The 22927-nt window shown below is 44.5% G+C and overlaps 2 protein-coding genes across 8 annotated transcripts in view; one reads left to right on the forward strand and one right to left on the reverse strand.

Moving 5' to 3' along the window:
- Window positions 1–22927, forward strand: part of LOC144129430 (uncharacterized) — a 71960-nt gene that overhangs the window by 45771 nt on the left and 3262 nt on the right. For 6 of the 7 annotated variants that reach the window (XM_077663594.1, XM_077663598.1, XM_077663593.1 and 3 more), the window contains 4 exons: window positions 5183–5281; window positions 8238–8450; window positions 11773–11841; window positions 21203–21360. In XM_077663594.1, coding sequence (XP_077519720.1) covers window positions 5183–5281; window positions 8238–8450; window positions 11773–11841; window positions 21203–21313 — 492 coding nt within the window. In that variant the 3' untranslated portion in view covers window positions 21314–21360. The remainder of the gene's footprint in view (window positions 1–5182; window positions 5282–8237; window positions 8451–11772; window positions 11842–21202; window positions 21361–22927) is intronic. The other variant, XM_077663595.1, reaches the window with a different exon arrangement.
- LOC144129428 (prostasin-like) overlaps window positions 8798–22927 on the reverse strand; it is a 91580-nt gene continuing 77450 nt past the window's right edge. Inside the window, exon 14 of the mRNA XM_077663582.1 lies at window positions 8798–8869. Within this exon, the coding sequence (XP_077519708.1) occupies window positions 8813–8869 (57 nt within the window). The 3' untranslated portion in view covers window positions 8798–8812. The remainder of the gene's footprint in view (window positions 8870–22927) is intronic.

Consider the following 22927-nt stretch of genomic DNA (forward strand, 5'->3'; position numbering starts at 1 on the left):
CCTCGTTCATTTCAAGCTAAAGGGACTGGAAGAAATGCCTGGTTAATGCGAAGGCCTCTGTATATAAAATTAACCGTGCCCCCCCCCCCCCCCCCCCCACCCCCTCCCTGGAAAAAAAGAAAATCTGCCGAAAATGCGAAGATGCAGTAAGGCCTTATGAGGCGGCTTCATCGCACTAACACCTGTAAGCCCATGACAAGCCGCCCGTTTTGGAGTGCTGGAAGAACAGCACAAATGCAAGCAAGGGGCCGGGGAACACACACTGGCGTCGGAACGGCGAGACAGTTTCTAAAAAGGAAAAAGAAATCACCTGCGACGCACCAGTCGGCGTCCGAAAGTCGCGCGGAGCTGGAATTGGACTATCGGTGAATGCGCGACAGTTGCAGTTGCCGCGGGGCAGCGGCGAAGCTCAGAAACCGAAACTACGCGGCGAGACTATTTTTTGACCTAGCGACAGGGGCCTTCCGATCGTTGTCACGCCTGCCATTACGCCCACTAAAGAGGTGCGCGGGTTACAATGCACCATGCAATAGGCGGGATTTTTACAGGATCGCTTGCCCTATTGTGACAACTCGACGCGCCCCTTCAGGAGGCTCCCGCGACAGTCCGCAAGTAGGCTTTCCCGCATAGCGTAGTTTACAAAACAGGATGGCGGAGGTCACGCTCGGAGAGTTATAAGACGACAGGACGCATCCTTCGGATGTGAGCATTAAATATGTAACACATTGCAGAAGAATTAAAAAAAAAAAAGCGCAATTTCGCGTTGCGATTGTTCGAAGCGGGCCGTCGCCCATCTTGTTCGCAGCACGTGTGATATGTGGGAAATCCCACTTGCGGAAATTCGCACGATGTCAAGCCTAGCGGCGTCGGAATGCGATCGGTCCGCGTGATAAGCGGCGGAGAAAGAAGTTAATAGGACCTGTAACAAGGTAACCATGTGGGCTAGTTGGTGTGTATCATACATAACTTCACCAGCGAAAGAACGGGACACCGGGAGAAGAAGAAGACAGGACAACGCTGTCCTGTCTTCTTCTTCTCCCGGTGTCCCGTTCTTTCGCTGGTGAAGTTAATAGGACATCTGTATTGTTTTCCTAGAATTTTAACTTGATCATAGGCTAATTTTCCCAGATATTGTGGTTTTTCCATGGTCGAATTTATGAAAGTCTGCACAGCTGGCGAGTATTCGGGAATTTTCGAATATTCAGAAATTCTCGAATATCAGTTTCTCGAATACGAATATGAATCGAATGCCAAACATATTCGATTCGTGTTCGAAATTTCGAATACTTGCACACCCCTAGTTATTTTTCTTTTTTTTTTTTTTACTGCATATGTACAAGAATATTACCTCTTACTTTTAGAGGCTTTGTGTTCTGCTGGCAGTGTATACTATATCCTGCATGGTTGTCAAATGCACAGGTTCCCAGCATTTAATGTTATATGGACACCGAATGTCTGGCTGTATGTTTTGTTCCTTGGAAGGGTGTGTAAGCCATTAGTATGAATGAATCACGACATGCAATTGGCCCGTAGTCGATAAATACAGTTGAGCCTTAATGTAACGAAGCAGTACTTTTTAGAAAAAAAACTTGGTTCTATCGTGAATTTGGTTTCTTCCTGTCAGTGGCGCAACCTTCCTGCTCCACTTTATTTTGCCCACATGCATTCATGAACATATTACAGGCAAATTGAGCATATCTCAAAATATCTCTTTAGCCGAAATTTTCTGTAGAGCCGAGCCACTCCCCATGGCGCCATGCATTTATATTACCTTTTACCTCCAAATATTTTTCTCAGCCGCCGCGGTGACTGAGTGGTTATGGCGCTCGGCTGCTGGCCTGAAAGACGTGGGCTCGATCCCGGCCGCGGTGGTCGAATTTCGATGGAGGCAAAATTATAGAGGCCCGTGTACTGTGTGATGTCAGTGCACGTTAAAGAACCCCAGGTGGTCGAAATTTCCAGAGCCCTTCAGTACGGCGTCTCTCATAGCCTGAGTCGCTTTGGGACTTTTAAACCTCTATAAACCGAACCAAACCAAACCAAGTATTTTTCTCAATAAATTGCGGATATCTTGAAATCTGACTGATATCTGGAGGTAAATGCTGCCACTGAAAAAGTATCATGGGCTTTGAGTGTTTTTGCAGCAACTGCCACGAAGAGGGCGCCTTCACTGCATTCGCAACTTTCACGAACGGTGGTGCCCGCTGGAACACGCAGTGAGGGGGGTAGCGTGATGATGACGAAGTGCGGTTGAGTGTTACTTCATTTGCATGCGTTGTGTGTACCTTTTGTTTTTAACATGTTCTGTTTGCACGTGGCAGACTTGCAATGCGAAAGGATGTTTGTAAGGTGTACTTGGGTGCTTGGAATGAGCAGGTAGTACAGCAGCGACCGCAGCTCTGCGTCTCCTACATTTCAGATCGTGCACTGTAAAGCGACACGAGTCTGCACACGATTGTTTCAGGCGAATGGCTGAAGCGAGAACCAATGATAAATTGCAAATTAGATTGTTTCTGGCGAATGGCTGAAGTGAGCGCCAATGATAAATTGCAAATTAGCAGGCCAGTAATAAAGCCAGTGGAGAAATGTTGCGAGCGCTCTTTTCTGCTGGATTCTGTACAGCATGCATGCAGTCACTTCGCAGTTCTCCCGTGTATTGACGATGTTGGGGGATGGACGCATTAGCTCATTGATAGCTTCATTAGGATTGTTGATAGGCATATTTTAATTTCACTTTCTTTTTTCTTGTGAGGAACGGCGGTGTAGTTATTTGGTGCATAAATCTTGATCCGTCGCCTACTCTGAATGGGCTGCTGTACGGTGACCAATCTTCTTTTTTGTGCCAAAATGTTGTTTCACGCAGAACTTATTCGGTAGCATAACATCTGTTCCTTGAGCTTTGCTTATCGCACGATTTACATCAAGCGCTTGAGCGCCACTTCAAAGTTAAAAGAAATTGAAAACTCATTGATAAAGAAACTGATGCTTGTCGAGCAGTATTACTAATGCTTTTGTAACCCTCGCTCTGGGTAACAGATCTGACATCACATGCTTATGCTGCGACTAATTTGTACCCCCAAAACCGGTCGGGCGGCTGTGTTGAAAGGGTTTTCCTGTGCAGAGATGTTGACTTCCAGATTTCTGCAGCCCGTTCATTAAGCTGTTTTACTGTTTTTACCGCTGTTCTGACGCCTGACTGTATAGCTCTCTTATGCCCGATTACGCTCTCGCCACTAAACATGTTACATAAACTCTCAGAGTTCTACAAAAGACGAAGTTGTGACTTGCTCCTTCTCGCACCCAGCCAACTGAGCTAATATTGCGAACACGAGGACCTGAAGCGGAATCAAAATAGAAACCGACACTGCTGTGGCTGCCCAAGTACACTATACTGCCCAATCCCCTCAAGGGCAGCCATTTTGGATTACCAGTAGTGCCTCCTATATCCTGTGAAAGTTGCGAATACGAAACCAAGCAGCACTGTGGAAGTCCATTAATGGCATCAAGCAATCCTGCAACCCATTGCGTGCTCTCGCGGGCTGATGGGAACGGGACGTGCAATCAGGAGGTCCCTGCAAAACAGCGCAGCTGGTTTGGCTTGCTTTGTCATGAACCTTGTGTGCACGCAGCCAACATGATTTACCGGCTGTTGACTGTGTCTGCACTTCATGGGACTGATTAATAACGCTGAGTGGGAACAATGTTGGTCGGATGTCAAATTGGTCATATTTAACTCCACCTTGGGGAATTCCCCTCAACGTTTGACTAACTCTGTTCCCACTTCGAGTTATTGATCAATTCACTCTCGCCCTACCGTAAGCTTGCCGTCCCGGTTAGCTCAGTTGGTAGAGCGACTGCTCCGGTGAAGCGGTGGTCCCGGGTTCGGATCCCGGACCAGGACGAATTTTTCTTTAACTGTGAAGTTTCTGAGACTTTCCTTTGTAGCCATATGGCTGCGTTCGGGTGGATGACAATGAGTAATTGCTCCCTTATTACAAATTTACTCCACCTTGGGGGATTCCCCTAAACATTTGACTAGTGTAGTTAATACTGAGCACAGTATGGGCACCTTGCGTTTTGCCTCCATTGAAACGTGGCCGCCTCGTCCTCGGGATCAGCACTCGAGCGCCCTAACCACTGAGCCACAGCGGTGGGGTGATATGGGTGCAAGTTATATCAAGCATTGTTCACAAACAAGAAACCTTTATTGTACAAGCTTTGCAGAAGGCTACCCCACTCATGGTGTGGTCATGAAATCGGTTGTTTTTGCCTGATGTTTGCCCAAGAGCATCGGCTTTATGTGGTGCTCATGGGTTGCTGCTGCTACCAACGCTTGTTTGGTTTGTGCTTCTGTCTCTACAAACACCTTTCATTTTTTTACAAGTAAAAATTTTTTAACTTTACAGAGTGGTGGAATTTGCCCAAATTTGCTTTTTGTGCTTGTAAACTTCGTTGTATCGAAACGGCAGCGCGAAACTTTCTTAAATTGAGGGAATAAACACATGCATTTTAATGGAAGCAAGAAACTGAGATGAAAAAAGTTTGCTGCATTGTGAACTTCCTTATATAGAGGTTCATTATATTCAGGTTCAATTCATTATATTCAGGTTCAATTCATTGAATATTTATTAATTATCTTCTCTTTCTGTTGCAACAGGTCAACGAAGGTTATGACGTACAAGTTCAGTTTAGGCTATGTGGGGTCATTTCATTTTAAAAGAGCACTTGTACCACCCTGCCCCAAGAGCAGTAATCACAATGAATGAAAAAGCGGGTAGCACATTTACGTGAAATTGCCATATTTGTTTGTAATGTGAAGGTTGCTTAAATATATTCCTTAATTGTTCAATAATATTTATTCAATTTTAATGCGAGGGATTACTTTTCACTTCTAATTCCAATAAAAAAATTCACCTTAGATTGAGGCAAGTACAGTAATATCACAGTTTTTTATATCTCGTGTGACCTGATCTGAACTCTGTCGTAGCTGTTGTTGAAAATAAAACAAAATTGTTTATCACGTGTAGGGGAATTCCATGTTGCAAAGTATGCTTGTAGGCGATTATCAAAACAAACAATGGAAATTTTGTCTGTGTTCCTTTAAGGAAACTGTCGGAGTGCATATAGCTTTTCATGCCTAATTTCTCAGCCAGCGAACTTTTGATTCTTGCTTCCTGATCAGGATATCACAGGGTCTTCGGCAGATTTGAGCGTGGGAACTTCACCGCCAGAACGAAGCTTGTCAATAGCTGAAATACTTCATGTCTACTGGAAGGTCTCGGTAAGCACCTTGTTTGGAAACTGGACAAGCCTTGGCGTCAGTTTCATGTGTGGCTGTGGGCCTGCCTCTGTGTCTTCCTGCATGTTAGCTATCTAAAGAGGAAGGAGAAACCCTTGCTGCTTTGATAGGAGCGCATTAAAGCTCTTTTGTGGTGGTAGCCTGTTTGCACGATCCTCGCTGCCAACATATACAAATATAAAACACTTGGAGCAGGTTTCAGAAGTACATTCAGTGAAGTCTCGACCGTGATAATTGGAATGTGTTCATTCCAAAAGCCATCATAGTGACACTAAAATTGTGACCATTGGTAGCACCTGGCATAAGCAAAGAAATCTACCCCAGCTGATCTCGATTAACATGCAAGCTGTCTGCTGCTGCTGCTGTTGTCAACAGGAAGAATGAAAAGAGCACGGGCCTGCCCACTGGCTCAAGCTGTCTACTGCAGCACTGCTCAGAGTGTTTGGCATAGTCTTGAGGGAAAGGTCTATGCTATACACCTCTAGCAAGTAACTGATGCACTAAAAGCTAACTAATTTGGAGATCTGGATAATTAAAACCACCGGTTCGGCCTCATCCAACGCCCATGTAAGTCTATGGCATTGGATGCTCGCTTATTCGGACGCTACAGACCTCATGCCTGTTAATTTGACCAGGCTCCTGAAGGGAGGCTGCGTCCAGGTATGACCAGCACAGCAAGAGATTGACGAAATAGCCCTACTCAAAACCTGAATTTCATGCTGCATAGTCATTCGTGCACCTCTGAGGCACATCATGGCAGGCATGACGACGAACTGGCAGCACCATACCCAAGGGCGCACCGACCGCTTAATTTCGGTGGCTTCACTAGCTAGTATCAGCCAGCCAACTTAACCCAGCTCAGCACAGTTTTGGACGCAGATTGGAGCGTCACTGATGTTTGTCCCCATCACCACTTTTCCTTTCTTGCTGCTTCAGCGCTGTTTCCTTGAGTTTACATGGTTCCGTTCTTCCAGTGCACCAAAACTGCGCGCTCATCACGTGCTGCTCTTGTGGTGAAGCCACCTCACACGCAACGGCGCTGCTTTGGATGGGTGTGATTCGGCAGCAGTGGAGCTGCACAGTTTCGCGCCATAAAAGATACGAGAGGCCCTTCTGATTTTGGAACAGTTATGCTTCGGTGCTCCTGACACTGTGCACGCAGTAAAGCATTAATGGAAAGGTGAAAAATAGTCAGTGCACTGTTCTCATTCTAAAATTAGGCAACCATTGCCCAATCTTTCTCCAAATAAATTTACTGTGCTGCCAGCAATTTTTAAGTTTTTTGCTGTCATTTGATTAATAATTCGAACATTTCTTCCGGTCCTTTGAAGTTCGAATTAACACCTTAAGGGCTCATTAAAAAAGAAAGTACCAAAATGGCTTTTCTTTTTTGATGTGAAAGGCCTCAATAACACGTTTAAAACACAAAAGTATCTGTGAAAACATTTTACGGCAGAGAATAATTTTTATTAGCCATATAATGTATTGTCCGCTCTCGGAACTTCATAAAGAAAGGGTTCGTTTTGAATAGCAGTACACAAATTGCTCTGTTTGTTCATTGATTCCTTTAAAACAACTGGAGGCTACCAATGATGTGGTAACACTCAAAACATTGCACTCTGCTCAGAGTGTTCTCGCACCATCTGCACCAGATTCTCGTTTCCTTGTGGATGTTCTTCCCATTGCTGTGTCATCACTGTCTTCTTCAGTGGAAGACTGAAACTTGAGTCGACATCCGCTTGTGCTATCATCATCAGATGGCTAACACCCTTCTGCATTATAATGCTGCACGAGTGGTGCCATGTTTGTTTGAGAGTGCGGGAAAAATTTATGAAAAACCTCCTGGAAAGAGCGGGTGCTGTCATCTGTGTTAAGGCGAAAGCCTGCAATGGCTCATGCTGCGTCCGTCCTTCCATCCGTTATGCTCTTGCACCCATGGCCTCCGAAATCACCTGCACGTGCTAGCGCCTGCGAATGATCTCGGAGGTCATGTTGCGCTATTGGTAGTTCACCGCGCATGCGTGAGGTGGCGCCACCAGCGCTCGCAGCTGTCGACCAAGTCGGGTGCCGAAAAACCTCCCAATGGAGTCTCAGAATGCGGGCAAACACAAGTGCTTACTTAAGATCTTGACCACGCATCAGTGGCACAAGCAGCAACACCGCGCTAAAGGCTTTCGCCTCACTGCAGTTTAGGTCAACAAAGTGCACCCCTGAATTCTTTTTAAATGTAAAAACACCATTTGATGAGCACAGCTCCTCAAAAGCCATTTAGAAAGCAGCGAGGCACTCATGACGAGATGAGCTCGACAAAATTGAAAAAGTGGCAATAGCTCGTGATGAGCTGAATTCGTCGTGAACCTTTAAAGGGTTAACGAGCTTTCACTGTATGTCTTTTTGTTTCCTGCCTGTTTTAGTATTATGCTTGAAGGCAATGAAGAAAGAGAAATAAAACTGGAATTCTATCCTTCCTTGGTCTCTATTGGCCTGGCAAGGGTAGTTCTTTCTGGGAAAAATAAAGATTGATTGATTGATTGAATTGCAGCTCATATTCACCTCAACACACTGTGGGCTGTGGAAAAACTGCTTGGAACCTTTTTAAATGACTGTGTTGTAGCACACAGGTGGACGTTAGTGGTAGTTATCTCCTGTTTGCGAAATAATGCCCCTTAGTGCCCCCCACCTACCACTGTGGACTAAACGCAGAAGAGTGATGTTATGTGATGAACAAACAAAAATGGCTCCAATGAAAAGTCGAATGATTTTTTGGAATAGCATTTAAAATGGGATTCTTTAGGTGGAGCACAATGCTTTGGCCATGTGCCATCTCAACCAATGTGGGCTCCCGTCAAATTCTTGATATCAGTCATCGTTCTCTGTGTGTGTGCCCTTTCCTGTTTGAACCTGGACTGACATTGCAGCTCTGGTGGCCCTGTTTCAGTGCCGCCTCCGGCTGACGGGGCGAGCGCTGCAGCGCTGGGTGGGCAGCCTCATCGGTCTGGTGGTGTTCTGGTGCTCGTCTCAGCTGGTCACCTGGCTCAACCACTCGCCCACTGCCTGGGAGGTGGTGCAGTTTGTCTGCCCACTCACCCTGCTGCTGGTGGTCACTTCTTCCGTGGCAGAGGTCAACCTGGAAGGCTCGCGGGTGCTCAAGGTAACTGCACGCACCTTGGGGCACTCAGTAGTTGAGTCATTTCTATTTCATGGCTTTTCTCAGCCCTGGCGGCCTCTTCTCAATGGAAGTGAAATGCAAAAACACCAATGTACTGTCCATGCACGTTAAGGAATCTGGAGCTGTCTACTCTGCCGTCCCTCCTTGTCGACATGCAGCTTTTTTTTATCATTTGAGCCTTTGTAGTAGTCGATTTAGTCGATTTCAACTTTTCTCAGAGCACTGGGCTTTCTCAGCATTGCCTATTTTTGTTTTATTGTTTAGTTCTCTACTCACTCACCACTTGCTTCCAAATCGACTGAAATGTAGTCCACTCACATACCTTGTTTCGAAACTTCTCTTCCTTACTTCCTGTCTAGCCAGAAGCCTTGTTTTGTGACTCCTTGGGTATCTTCCAAAACCTGCGAGAGGTTGTGTCTATTTAGTGAAAAGACTGCACAGTAAAATCTGTGGTGTTCATAAAGTAACAGAACAAGCTCTACAGTCAAACTCAGATAATTCGAATTATTGGCTTTATTGAACACACAGATTATCCTCTTGGAAATCCTATGTAAAAACATAGGAAAATTGCACACTATATACTAGACCTGCAATTTTGACGGCCATTCAATATATTGTCACGAAGTGGTGACTGCAGTCCGAAGAGCAGAAAGGCTGCGAAAATAGTGTCCAAACAAAACTCTTTATTTGGGCTGAATTGTGCCCACAATGGATTGAATCACTCGGCGACAGCGTAACAACAAGCGTGCTCGGCAGTTGTCGAACAGAACGCCCGCCGCTGTCGGCCATGCTCAATTTAAAGCCGATAGCGAACTTTCGAGATAAAGCATGCAAAGTTGCTAGAACATTCTGGAACAATGTAGAGTCAGCTCTGCTCGAATGCGATTAATCGAGAAAAATCTGGTCGCGTCTTGCATCGCAAACAAAGCGATAAAGCGGCATGCCGGCAGCTTTGAAGAATGAACAAACAGACATTGCAAAGATTTACGGCATTACTCCCCTCTTGAAGAAGCATTGACCCGATACATTAAAACAAATAAGGGGACTAGCAACAAATAAAATGGATCGTGCGAAAATAAACACAGAGTGTGGGAACACAGTGTTCTTTAGCGCGCATAATATGGCTTTAGACGGACGACATGGACAACTTCTGGTCGTACGCGCCGTTGCTGGGATGCAGTCATTGCGTCAGGGATGAGTTCATAATCCTGTTCACCTAGGCGACGAAGAACCTTGTATGGGCCGAAATAGCAGCGCAAAAGCTTTTCACTCAATCCACGGTGGCGAATGGGCGTCCAAACCCAGACTTGGTCTTTTGGCTTGTATTCTGCATTGCGTCTTCGTAGATTGTAGCGTCTGGCATTGGTTCGCTGCTGTTCTTTGATCCTTAAGCGGGCAAGTCTTCGGGCTTCTTCTGTGCGTTGAATGTAGGCGGCAACGTCGACCCTTATTTGTTCAAAATAGTGCATGGTCATTGTAACTGAAATAAATGTAACTGAAATAAACAAACCTGACTGACTCAACACCACATAAAAAAACATGATGTGCACAGAAAGGTATACTACTTGATTACAAGCATAACAGCTTACATTCTGTAATATGGCCATGCAAAATGAAATTGGTGAATTTACACATGACGGGCAACTAAAAATAACACGATGGCTTCTAAAACCTTATTAATATGGATTTCAAGAGACTAGAAGAAATGCCTGGATTATCTGAAGGTCGATTTCTAAAAAAATGCCGAAAATGTGAAAATGCAGTGAAGCCTTTTGAGGCGGCTCCATTGCACAAACATTGAAAAGCCTGTGATTAGCGTGCGGTTTCGGCATGCTGGAAGAACAGTGGGGACGTAAGCAAGGGGAATGCACATTGGTGCTGGAATGGCGAGACTCCATTCATAAATGAAAAAAAAAAAAGATGACTAGCGATGCACCAGTTGGCGTCCAAAAGCAGTGCATAGCTGGATTCGGACGATCAGCAAATGCGCAGGCCAACAGTTGCCGATGCCGCGGGCTGGCAGCAAAGCCCAGAAAACGAAACCATGTTTTCAGGCTATGTTTTGGCCTGGCAACAGGGGCTCTCCAGTTGTCGTCACGCCTGCTGTTGAGCACTTTTAGGAAGTGCGCGGGTTACAGTGCGCCATGCAGTAGGAGGGATTTTTACACAATCGCTTGCCCTGCTGTGATACCTCGACTCGCCCCTTCTGGAGCCTCTTGCAAAGTTCCGCAAGTGGACTTTCCCGCATATCATAGGTTACCAAAAAAAAAATGACGGAGCTCACGCTAAGAAAGTTGTAAAGGCGACAGAACAAATGCCATGGGTGTGGGTGTTAAGCATGTAGCACATTACGGAAGGCTGAAAGAAAAAAAATTCCCGACATTGCTAACCACGAAATATTGTGTGAAAGCAGGTTTTTGCAGGCGGGCAAAGGAAAGTTGATGAAGACAACGACATGCAATGCGCAGCGCAAGAGTGTGCTGCAGTTTAACACGAGGTGGTATCGGCTGTGGCAGTGGTATAGCGCTCTCGTGCAGTGGCCAGTGAAGCTGACCTGTTCGCACTGCCAGGGGTTGAAAACCCAGTCATGGCAATATTTATTTGATTTCTCCAGGTTGGCCAAGGTCACCCTCATTCAATATCTTGTTTATTTTCCGTCATTTCGCACATCACATGGCTAACTTCAGAGGCCTGGCCACATACTGTTATTTTCTAGGTTATGAGGTCAATGGTGCTTTCGCACTAAAAACAGTGCACTTTCTTGTTGCGATAGTTCAAAGTGCATGGTTGGCCATTTTGTTTACATGAGGTGTTGTATGTGGGAAAGCCCATTTGAGGAATTTCGCGCGAGGTTAAGCCTAGCAGCGTCCGAATGTGAACGGTCCACCCGATAAACTCCCTCCAGAGAAGAAAGTGAGCAGGCATTTATATTGTTTTCCTGGCACTTTAGACTCAGTCGGTGGATAATTCAGCCCAGATATTGTGCTTTTGGCATGGTCAATTGAATTTTTGAAAGTCTGAGCGGTATACAGTTGCTGGCGAATATTCAAGAATTTTAGAATATTCGGAAACTATTTCTTGTATTTGAACCAGATATCAAACATATTGGATTCGTATTCAAAATTTCAAATATTCGCATACCCCTAATGTTTTATAATATTGCTGTATATGTTCTGAATTCCTTCTCCTGTTTGTGTTTTAATGAAGGGCTTCAAGCGTTACTTTGACATTTTCTAAGATGTTCCAAAGTGCAGTCGAAGAAATCAAGCAATATCTTTTGTGTCTGTAACTTGTTTCGTTGCAGTGTATTCGTCCCACTGAAGAGAGGATTCAGATGATGAATTTTCTTTTGAAGGCACCCATTCAGCTAAGCGTGAGTCTTCTCCTCATGTCTCCCCACTGTTGGAATGTGTTCTGATGTGGCTCTGGGGAAGAAAGACAGAATGCACGACAGGAAATGATGACTGCAGTCACTGCCTTCCAGCACTGAGAAGGGATGCGAGGCTTACCACTGCATTGAAAGGGGCTCTCTTGTCAATTAGTACCTTTTAATTTTGTGTCACAGTGGTTGTAGGTATCTGTTTTGAATGAGCTGAACAGATTTCGCATGGGAGGAACTTGTGACAGTACAGTAAAGTGCCAATAATTCAGAACTGGTTTATTTTAAAATTCTGATTAACTGAAACATTTCCGCATTCCTCAACATTTTTCTGTGTTAGATGGCAGAAGGTGAAATGGCAATTCCTTCTCTGGAGGTGAATTGCAAGCACATGATATGTGTTACCACTTGTATCCGTGGCATAGATTTTTACCAGTTCAGTAACCCTTCGAAAATAAAAAACTTTCCCAGGTGGTCAAATTATTTTATTGATTTTGAATGAACAAAGTGAAGTGAGGGGGAAAAAAAAAGGTGAAAAAGAAACTAGGGACAGTATTTTGGTGCCAGCATCACTAAGAGCTGCAAAAATGTTTAATATTATTTAAGAGTACGGTACGGTAGTATGGTATTCTAAAAATTAACAGTGCAGAAAACCAAAGTAATGTTCAACAGTCTTGCAAGGGAACAGCAGTTCACAGTTGGTAGTGAGGTGCTGGGAGTGGAAAGGGAATACGTCTACTTAGAGCAGGTAGTAACAGCTGATCCGGATTATGAGAGGGAAATAACTATGAAAATACTAATGGAGTGTAGTGCAAATGGCAGGTTCTCTCAGGCCATGAATGGCAATTTACGAATATCCCTCAAGAGAAAAGTGTGCAACAGCTGTATCTTACCGGTGCTCACCTACGGGGCAGAAACGTGGAGGCCTGTGAAAAGAGTTCAGCTTATGTTAAGGACAGCACAGCGAGCCATGGAAAGAAAAATGATAGGTGTAACGTTAAGACACGAAGAGAGCAGAGTGGTTGAGGGAACAAACACGGGTTAATGACATCCTAGTCGAAATCGAGCAAGAAATGGGCTTGGGCAGGGCATGTAATCCGAAGATAACCGATGATCCTTAAGGGTAACTGAGTGGATTCCAAGAGAAGGCAAGCGTAGCAGGGGGCGGCAGAAAGTTAGGTGAGTGTATGAGATCAAGTAGTTTGCAGGGATATGGTGGCCACAGCTGGCAAAGGACAGGGTTAATTGGAGAGATATAGGGTAGACCTTTGCTCTGCAGTGGGTGTAGTGAGGCTGATGATGATGAGTCCCTGAAACACTCCTCTTTGCGCAGTGCTTTGTTGCAATCTGCATGCATAGAACGCTTGTCTGCTTTGCGCTTGGGGCGCCGTGTTGTGTTGGCGCTCACATGGCACTTTCGCTGTGTGCAGCTGCCTTGGGTAGAGGTCTGGAAGCTTGGTAAACCAGGAGAGCGATGATACCCTGTGAATGTCGCTAATAATCAAACTAAGGACAGCGCCAATAAAGGTGGAAGTCCACTTTCATCAGCCTCTGCAAGAGAGTGCCAATACAGATAATAGTCAAGTTTTGTTCACCTTTGTTGCTTATCACGCGAAAAAACCGAAACCATGAAAGTGGATTACCACATGTGAAGTGACACTTTGAAGATTGAAATCAATTCTCTTTTTCTCTGCAAGAGGGTAGCATAAGCAATCTTCTGACATTTCTTGCAAGTCCAAGGAGGTGGCAGCACCTCCAATTAAGCATGTATGAAGCAAATTTTGATATGCGAAATCGGAACCGTTCCTGTGCGGCAAAAGCCTTGCATGATGGACATCCGCCACCGTGCATGTCTGCAAAAGGGCGAGGAGAGTACTCTCGTTTCCTATGTGCATTACTGCCGTGCTAGTAAATAATGTTTTTCTTCAATAATTTCATCTCTACTAGTAATCATATTAGTTTTTATCGCATAAAACAGCTGTTGCAACTTGGTAATTCTAGCCACTGCACTACACTCACTTAATGGCAACTTGCATTGACTGTGCCATTTTGTTTGTTTTGGTCTCTAACCTCGCACATATGGCCGTGTTGCATTCCTCCAACCTGCACAACCTCTGCTGGCGAAGCATCAGAAGCAATTCATTGCACAGGCATTGCACAGCGCCATGCATGGTGTCCAGCAGAGCAGATAGAAACGCTGTGCTGTTTTGTGCAAACATGTTTTTTTTTTTGCATTTTGTTAGAAAAAAAAGTAAAAAACGTTTCAACTGTTTCGAATGTTATTCTTTTATGTGTTTGTACTGAATGAAAGGGCCTAATGGTGCCCTGGCGGATTCCCTGAAACACTGGTTACAGGCCATGTGACACTGCAACAACTCTTTGGAGGGGAAACTCCCTTGTGTTCCTTTAAGTCAAGGAAGTTCCGAGCCGGCCGTGTAACGCCTTTTTTTTTTTTTTTGCATTGAAAGCAAATATTTTTCCACCTAAATAGTGTTTTCAGAAAGACAGTTTATTAGTCTTTGAGTGCAAAATACGAGCAATTAATTTTTTGCAGGGATGTATGAAATTTTGTGCCAAGTGTCATAATTGATGGAAAAAGCAACATTGGGATTCCACGACTTGTTGAATAAACGCCTGCAGGATCTGGGGATCGATTTCTATCTTGAAGGTGCCCGTTGCGCGTGGAATTGCAAAGAAAATTTCATGTTATTACTGGTGGCAAAATAGGTCTGCATAATAAGTAGGACGTGGTACCCCACTCATTGTTTCATGAAATATTATTCACTGTGTTTGCTATATGACGTAAATCTACCTTGTGACATGAAGGATGCGAAATATACTTGAAACAAATTGCTACTAGGTGCAGCACACTCTCAGAAAAAGCTGCAAGTTAGTGTCTCAAAGGGTTAATGTTTCATACATCAGCTGCAATGCTGTCAAAGCTAGAGGTCTTGTTTGTGCCGCCCACATCCGCAATCAAAAATACAGTAAAACCTCATTAATTCAAAGTCATTGGGACCGCGAGAAATATTCGAATTAACTGCCACAGCAAAGAATCAGGACGCAGGCAAAAAAATTCGTTGCAGAAATGCACTGCCCGTATTGGACCAACTTTGCAATTACCATACTGCCATGTATAAGTCTACCCACCAAACCCTAGCTCTTGCTGTCCAAAAGGACTTGACTGCAAATATTAGCTAACAAATACCCCCCCCCCCCCCCCCCCCCCCCCCCCCCCCCGAAAACCTTCCCCCACTTTGTCCTGCCACCACCGCACTTTGTTTTATAGTTTCCTCCTGCAGGACGGCATCACGGCATGCGTGCAACTTAAAGCAATAAATGCGTAACGATGCGATCCCCAGGACAGCAGGCAGAGCCAATGGAGATCAAAAGTGAACAAACTGTGCTCTGCCCTGCCTTCCACACTCGCGTGTGGCTCGACGGATTAGCGGAAAACCATACTGCAAATGGTCCTGTAGTTCAGATTCTGGCGCGACCTTGGTGATTATCGGAAGTTTGCTCTACCGCTGCCTACCGCTCGTCAGAGGAAGCGACTGGCAGCGTAAATGAGCCGGGTAAATGGCACGCAATTGGAGTTTTATTTGGCGGGAGAGATTTGCATATGAATTATCTTTTTCTCATGCCTGGAGCCCCATGCATCCTGCCGGAAACAGGCTCCGGCACGGGGTGCATACTACATGCTGCTAGTCAAAACTACCGTAGACTCCACAGATATGTTGGCTCCGCACAATTTTGGGTGGTGGATTTTCTGAAGAAAGGCAGACTTACAGTTTTGCCTCGTTAATACGACCCCGTTAATATGGATGTCTCGAATTATGGACACTTTTTGTGGGGACCAAGCTTTTTCAGTGTATTTATGCTTCATTAATATGGAAACTCATGGTCCGGACAATGGACAAAGTAAATGTTTATGGAGCTCATTGGGGACCATGTATTTTTGTCCCGTTAATATGTGCAGCAATGAGAAAATCCTGAGTGCCTCTGCCAGATGTCCCACCTCATGTATTTGCAGTGCAGAACACCAGTGAAAGGAAGTACGGAAGTGCAAATACTGTAGTAACTGCTTTTGTATGTGTGGTTTCATGCTTTACAGTGGAAAAGTGCACATACGATGCGCCTTGTCATTGCTGCATTGCATGAATGGCTGCGAAAAAAATTCTTTCTCTGTGCTACTTTTAAAAGCACATTCAGCAGCTGTCAGCTGAGTGAGCTTGGGCTGTCAACAGTCGTAGCAGGAGGTACTTCATCACACCAAGAGGTGCCATCACGCATCTCATGGATCACTAGGTGCTCCAAACATGCTAAATAAAAACTGCACTGCAGTATTTTAAAGGTAGTGGCGACCGGAGTAATGCACCTGGAGCTTGCAAGGTTGCCCGATTTCCTCTTCACTGCCCGCCACTATTCAGTGAAGCAGCCCACAATTTTAATGCACTTTTTTTTTCGTCAGAATAGTTCTTTGTGTTTTTTTTTTTCATGATTCGTTATTATGAACGATTTGCTTTATGCTTGGGAACCAAAGTGTCCATTTAATGAGGCACGACCATATATGGGTCATTCCACGCCAAATGCCCCAGGCGTTGCGCTCGACCATCTCCAATTTGTTGAAAAAAATTCATGGACGCTTATTTATTTATTACAGATACCTCACGGGCCCTTGGGTGAAGGCTTTACATGAGGGGTGCACAATGTACATGATCAAAGCCTGAAATATTTTTGCTGAAAAAGATTTATCGATGAGGGGAGCGGAGTCTGAACATTTAGAAAAGGCTAGAAAACAGGCAGTGCTCAATAATTAATAAAATATTTTAATTTTTAGAAAACCCTCCACAATTTTTATAATGGCATTCGCACGGATTCTGGCTTTCGGTATAATTTGGACCGTGCAGCTTTAGGTATATGGCATAACTATTTAAAAAAAATTGAAAGAAAATATGAAAATGTACCGTCTTTTTTTTTTAAAGGGACACTGAGGAGAAATTGAAGTTGGCTTGTATCGATAGAATAGCAGCTCCTGATCCCAAAAACGCCACTCTTCCTGAAAACAAAGCTCTTGTAGTGTAGAAAATAGCAAGAACCAAAATACAGGTATCGCCGCCACAGGACAATCTCGCAAGTACAAGCGTGATGACTTCCTAGGACAAGAGGCGCCACCTTGGCGCAATTTCTTTACTTCATGGACGCCACGAATGTCTGAGGCTGGCAAAGGAAGGTTGCGCACCGCACCGCTATCCGCCAGAAATCACGGAGTCTGCGTTTACGTCACGTTTCACGTCACTCCGTTCTGTGACGTCATAAGAGTTGCCGTGACGTCATAGGAGTTCCCCGAGTTTGAATCAGAGCGGCGGGAAAAACTTTTTCAACTTCGAATCCAAATTTCTTTGAAATAAATCCATCTTTCGCGCCCGGGCAAGCGGCAACAAAGCCATGAAATGCCGAACTATCAGATTTTGCTAACAAAAAAAATTGATAGAGTTCTCCTCAGTGTCCCTTTAATATAAAATTGCTCTCGGCAATTTGGAAATAGGCGTTTTGCTTCTCTAGATGTCTAGTACCTATAACCAATGTTACAGGTGATGAAACTGCATACATCGAAGTAAAAAAAAAATACTGAAGTTGAAAAAGAGTGCATTTTGAGCCATAAATGGTCGTTAATTTAATCCTGTGGTAGTCCAAGTAATAATACAATTAATACCGGGTTACTTAGAACAGTTTATTGCCTTTCATTTCTGAAATTTTCATTGAGGTAAATTTTATTTAAAGCAAGAAAATAATATTTGAAGCTGTGCTCTCGGGCCGCAAGTTGCGTCAGCTCTTAAGGCCTCTTCACCTCAGAACGCGGCACCTGGCATCGCACGACAATTATGGTCAGACAACCATTTCAGTTTGCCGTTGTTCGCTGTCATGCATTTTTAGGGCTTTAGCTAAAGAAGATATCACGCGACATTCGGTGGGTCGTACGTGATAAAGGAGATCGTTTTCTCTTTCGAAGTTTGGAGGGACCCGCTTTGGTGCGGGGCAGCTAAGAGAAGAAAAACGAGGGTGCTATCTTCAGCGTGCTATCTTGCATGGCCCACGAGGAGGGATGACCAGGTGGCATGGCAGGCGTATCACAAGTGCTTTATTTATATCCGAATAAGATCACAGAGAGCGCACGTGACGGTGCGAAGTGCACATCGCTGCGGTGAGTAATGCAAGACGCGCTGGTGGTGAACACGGCCCGGTCACGCGCAGGTGCGTCGCTCGCATGAAGGTGCTACAGTTGCCGCTGGAGTATTAATGCATAAATTGTACCGATTGAATCGGATGCAACCAAAACATCACATCGGAAACACCCAGGCATGAGCCTCCGACGGCCACAAGGGTCAGGTACCGCGTGGTGTTGCTGCGTTGCAGATTGTTTCAACATCGGATCGTTCTGGTCATTTCCCTATCGGCAACTCACAAGCTTTTATTTATGCTGGTGCTTATGTCTGTCATGGTGCTGACAAGAATGACTGACTACGACAGGACCACACCGAACAACTAGCTCACTGGTGCATGTGCTGCCCAGGCAGCATTAAGAAAAGCTTTTCCGACAAACCTGTTCGACTACTGAAGGTTCCCATGCTTGCCTGCAGTACATTTTGTCTGGCCGCAGTGTAGACAGTGTCGTGCTCTGCGGTGAAGATGCGTTAAGAGACGACGCGACTTGTGGTGTGAGAGTGCAACTTCAGAAATTATTTTCTCGCTTTAAACAAAAATTACCTTGATGAAAATTTCTAGAATGTAATCTGCTATTAATTTTATTTTTACTTGGACCACCTCAGGGTCAAGTTAACGGCCATTTATGGCTCAAAACTCGCTTTATTGGAACTTCAGTATTTTTTTTATTTCGGTGTACGCAATCTCATCACCTGTAACATTGGTTATAGGTACTACACATATGGAGAAGCAAAACGATATTTCTGAGAGCAGGTTGATATTTAAAACAAAAAATGACAAAAATGGTACATTTTCATATTTTCTTTCGATTTTTAAAAGATATGCCATGTAATGCTGCATGCTCCAAATTATATCGAAAGCCAGAATCTGTGCAAATGTCAATAAAAAAATTGTGAATTGTTTTCTAAAAGTGTGAATTTTTATTAATTATTAAGCAGTGCCTGGTTTCTCGCATTTTCTGAATATTCAAACTGTGCTTACCTCAAGAATAAATTTTTTTTGGCAAAAATAATTCAGGCTTGATTACGCACATTGGGATCAGTTTCCGTGAATTTTGTTGAACAAATTGGAGATAGTCGAAATTAACGTGTGGGGCGTTTGGCGTAGAATGACCCATATGCAATGATAGTTAAAGTAATCAGATATGCCGGCAACTTAACCATCTGACGGCACGTCACTAGAGGAAACGGCACAGGCCGACTTGCACGCAGGCAGCCCGTTGAAGGCACGGATCAAGAATGACCGCGTTGAATGACAAGCAAAGGCACGCATTTCGGTGCTTTGCAAGCCGTTGCACAAACTCATTTTTGTGCTGGGGGTGTAGGAAATCGGTCTATAAATTCACTATATTCTTTAAATACAGTTTTTATACCTGTGCTTCCAACCTTATGTCACCTCTCTGCTAACTTCCACCGCAGATTCATTCACAAAACCATTGTTATCTCTAAACCCTAGAGCCTCAGGGAGAGTGACTGTGCCTGCATCGACATCCGTATGGATACTGCCCATTCTAGTATAAGATGTTTAGTTGTTTACACTGCAGATGTGACATCTTTCTGGTTAAATTTCGTTTTGTAGCTTCGCGTTCTCGGCTGCATCGTTGTATGGCGCTGCTTCGCGGCTCCGAAGGCGAAATGGGCTTGGTGAAGTCGGGATTGGCCATTCCTGCTTAACACCACAGATCTTGAAATTAACCAGGCTGGTGCATGCTGCTAGTTTGAATTATCCAGTCAAAATTGCATTAGAAATTACTGGACTGCAGAAATTTTTCTAATTATCTATCTGGTATTTCGAAATAACAGAGTTTGAATCATCAAGGTGTTACTGTAGTGCGTTCCTTGCGGTGAGTGAACGATAACAAATGTATTATTGCCTGCAGGCTTATTACATGATACATTTGTCATGAGCTTGATTACATACGCTCATATTGCTGACGACATGCTGTCATGCCTTAGACCACTCGCAGAGTAACATGCCTTCTTTTAATTTTTCATGTGGACTACTTCCCTACCTTTCACAGCGTTGCACCTGATGTATTAAACATATAGGTTTGTCACATTGTACCAAACCAGTAGGTGTGTTATTTTCTCGCTGTGACAAGCATAGAACATGAAGTTTATGTTCTGGTTCATTTCATTAATTCACATTTTATTCTGTCAAGATGATACCATATTTACTCGGGTAATTTGCACTCTTTATTTATTTAAGGCTTCAAAAAGGGGGTGCGCAAATTATGCGCGGATTTCGTGAACACGTCCTAAAAATCTACAAAGGTTGTAATGCAACACGCACCCAACGCTGGCCAAAAAAAAAGGGGACTCCATATATAAGATGCATACCCCCACCTGCCCTGCCCCATGGTGCCTAGTTCCCCGCGGGATGGCATAGCGGTGCGTGCACACCGTTTAGACGATACAATCGCAGAGCCAGCAGTCAGAAGCAAATAGAGTTAAAAGTTATAAACCAGTGCACTCGAGTGTGACCTGCCCTGCCCCATGGTGCCTAGTTCCCCGCGGGATGGCATGGCGGTGCGTGCACACCGTTTAGATGATACAATCGCAGAGCTAGCAGTCAGAAGCAAATAGAGTTAAAAGTTATAAACCAGTGCACTCGAGTGTGGCCCAGCTGACTAATGGCAAACGGTTCCGGATTCCGACGCATCCCGGCAGTTACCGGAAATTTTCTCTTGCAACCGTTTCTCCAGGAAAGTGACCACCGGCGTGAGCGAACTAAGTAAACAGCACGCAGTTCGTCCCCTTGCCACTGACACATTTTGTAGCTGCGCACGGCGACATAGCCGCGCCGATCTTCCCAAGTCCGTCTTGCATGCACTCTAGTGGTCTGGTGCAGCAGGGAGTGCTCAGATTGATAAATTAAGGGGCATGCAGATTACGCGAGGGCACAAATTATGCATGCAAATACGGTACTTATTGTTATCAAGTCTACATATTGCTTCTGTGGACACTGCCATGTCCTGTCTATTTCTATATTTCTCTGAAGTTTGGCTCAGCGTATTGTTTCTGCATATCTTGGTACCGCTGCATTTGTTGCTTTTTGTTGTTTTCTCTGCTTCTGCACGAGCATATTTTCCGTAAAGTTTGCCCTGACGTATCATCTTTCTCCCTTCCAGACATTTGGGTTCTCCTTGAGCTATGGCACCATAATGACTGTTGTCCTTGGTGTACTTATGGCATTTGCTTCAAAGCTCATCATTGTCGAAATTCAAGCCAATACTGGCTGATTACCTTGTGTCACTGCTGCCCAGAGGCTGTGGACGCAATAATTGTGGTAAGTGTCAGATTTGTGAAATACTGACGCTTCATGTTGTGTTGGCGCGCAGGTGCAAGCGAAGCATTTTTTAAAATCTTCACGACTGTTTGTAGAACACAGTGCTTAAATGCTTCTTTTGAAACTTCATTGTTCCCAATGAAAAGTTTTTCTTGTATTAATCATTGTTTAATAACCACTTGAAGAAACTTTTTGTACAGCTGCAGCTTATGTAACTTAAGAAATTATTATGTAATGCATTGTCTTGTACATGTTCCAAAAGTAAGTAACCGATTACAATTACAGTTACTTCAATTGAAATGTAGCTGATTACAGTAGTCACTTACAACCTCAGGAATGTAACTGAGCAGTTACAGAAAAGTAATCAATTACCTTTGCATTATTTGCCTTCTAAGTTTTACTGCCATAAAAAAATTTACTTAGACGACAATGAATTACTGCTGCTCAAGTGCTTGATATTTTGGTACGCATCAATTTTCAAAAGGAGCTTTTTTCCCCGAAGTAGTCAGTGCTGATTTCCCCTCATTTCCATGTGAAGAGATCAGCAACTGCACTGAACACACTCTCAGTGCATGTGCTAGAGGAAGGGTGGTACTGTATTGTATGAACACCTTGCGCATAAGCTCGTGGTTGCACATACATATGAGCTGGCTTCCATGTCCGGTAGCTTGTACAACAGAGAACAACCTGCTCTTGAGGAGCTACGCTAGTGTACCGTCTTTTTTCTTTTAGTGTGTTAGCGCTAGAGCTTCCACTCAGCCGTTTAGTAGTCTGTGATGTCCCTCAGTGTGCCCACCGGGCAGTGTGCTACCTGCCCTAGGTGGCAGGTGGGCCGCGCAGGTCACGTGACCTTGTGATGTCACCGTAACCTGCCCACCATGGCAGGAGGCAGCTCAGTTAATGATTCCCATTCGTGAGCAGTGTCCCAGGCGCATGCTACATATGTTGGACCCTGTTACATGCGGTATCTGAGAGGCGTTTGGGGAGTCTCAGACATGGCAGCAACTGCACTAAGCGAGAGGCGGTGTGCGTGCAGAATGTGGTCATGCACCCCCTCGGCCATCTGAAGACGATGAAGGTAATGCGAGGGAGGCATGTGTAGTGATGAAATGGAAACGGGTTCGATCTCGGCTGCGGTGGTCGAATTTCAATGGAGGTGAAATGCTAGAGGCCCATGTACTGTGCGATGTCAGTGCACGTTAAAGAACCCCAGGTGGTCAAAATTATTCTTAAGCCCTTCACTACGGCGCCCCTCAAAGCCTGAGTCGCTTTGGGATGTGAAATCCCCCTAAACCACAAATGATGTTCCAGACGGCATTAGCATTCTTTATACGGGAAGTGCCCATGTTCCACACATGGAAAGGGAAAAAAACTGTCTTGGTCATAGTAAATGTTGCTACATTTTTTTTCATGGTCATTTTAAAAAGCATATTTGAATTGTCAATAGGAATTTTCATCCTTGAAGCGTTGCCTCAGTGCAGTGTTTAAAAGGTTAAGCCTTTGCATGTGGCATTTAGGTAGTGAACATGCATGTATTTAAAACAGAGGGCTGAGCTGCAACTGCTGC

This window comes from Amblyomma americanum, chromosome 4 (genome assembly GCF_052857255.1).
Source record: "Amblyomma americanum isolate KBUSLIRL-KWMA chromosome 4, ASM5285725v1, whole genome shotgun sequence".
Taxonomy (NCBI): domain Eukaryota; kingdom Metazoa; phylum Arthropoda; class Arachnida; order Ixodida; family Ixodidae; genus Amblyomma; species Amblyomma americanum.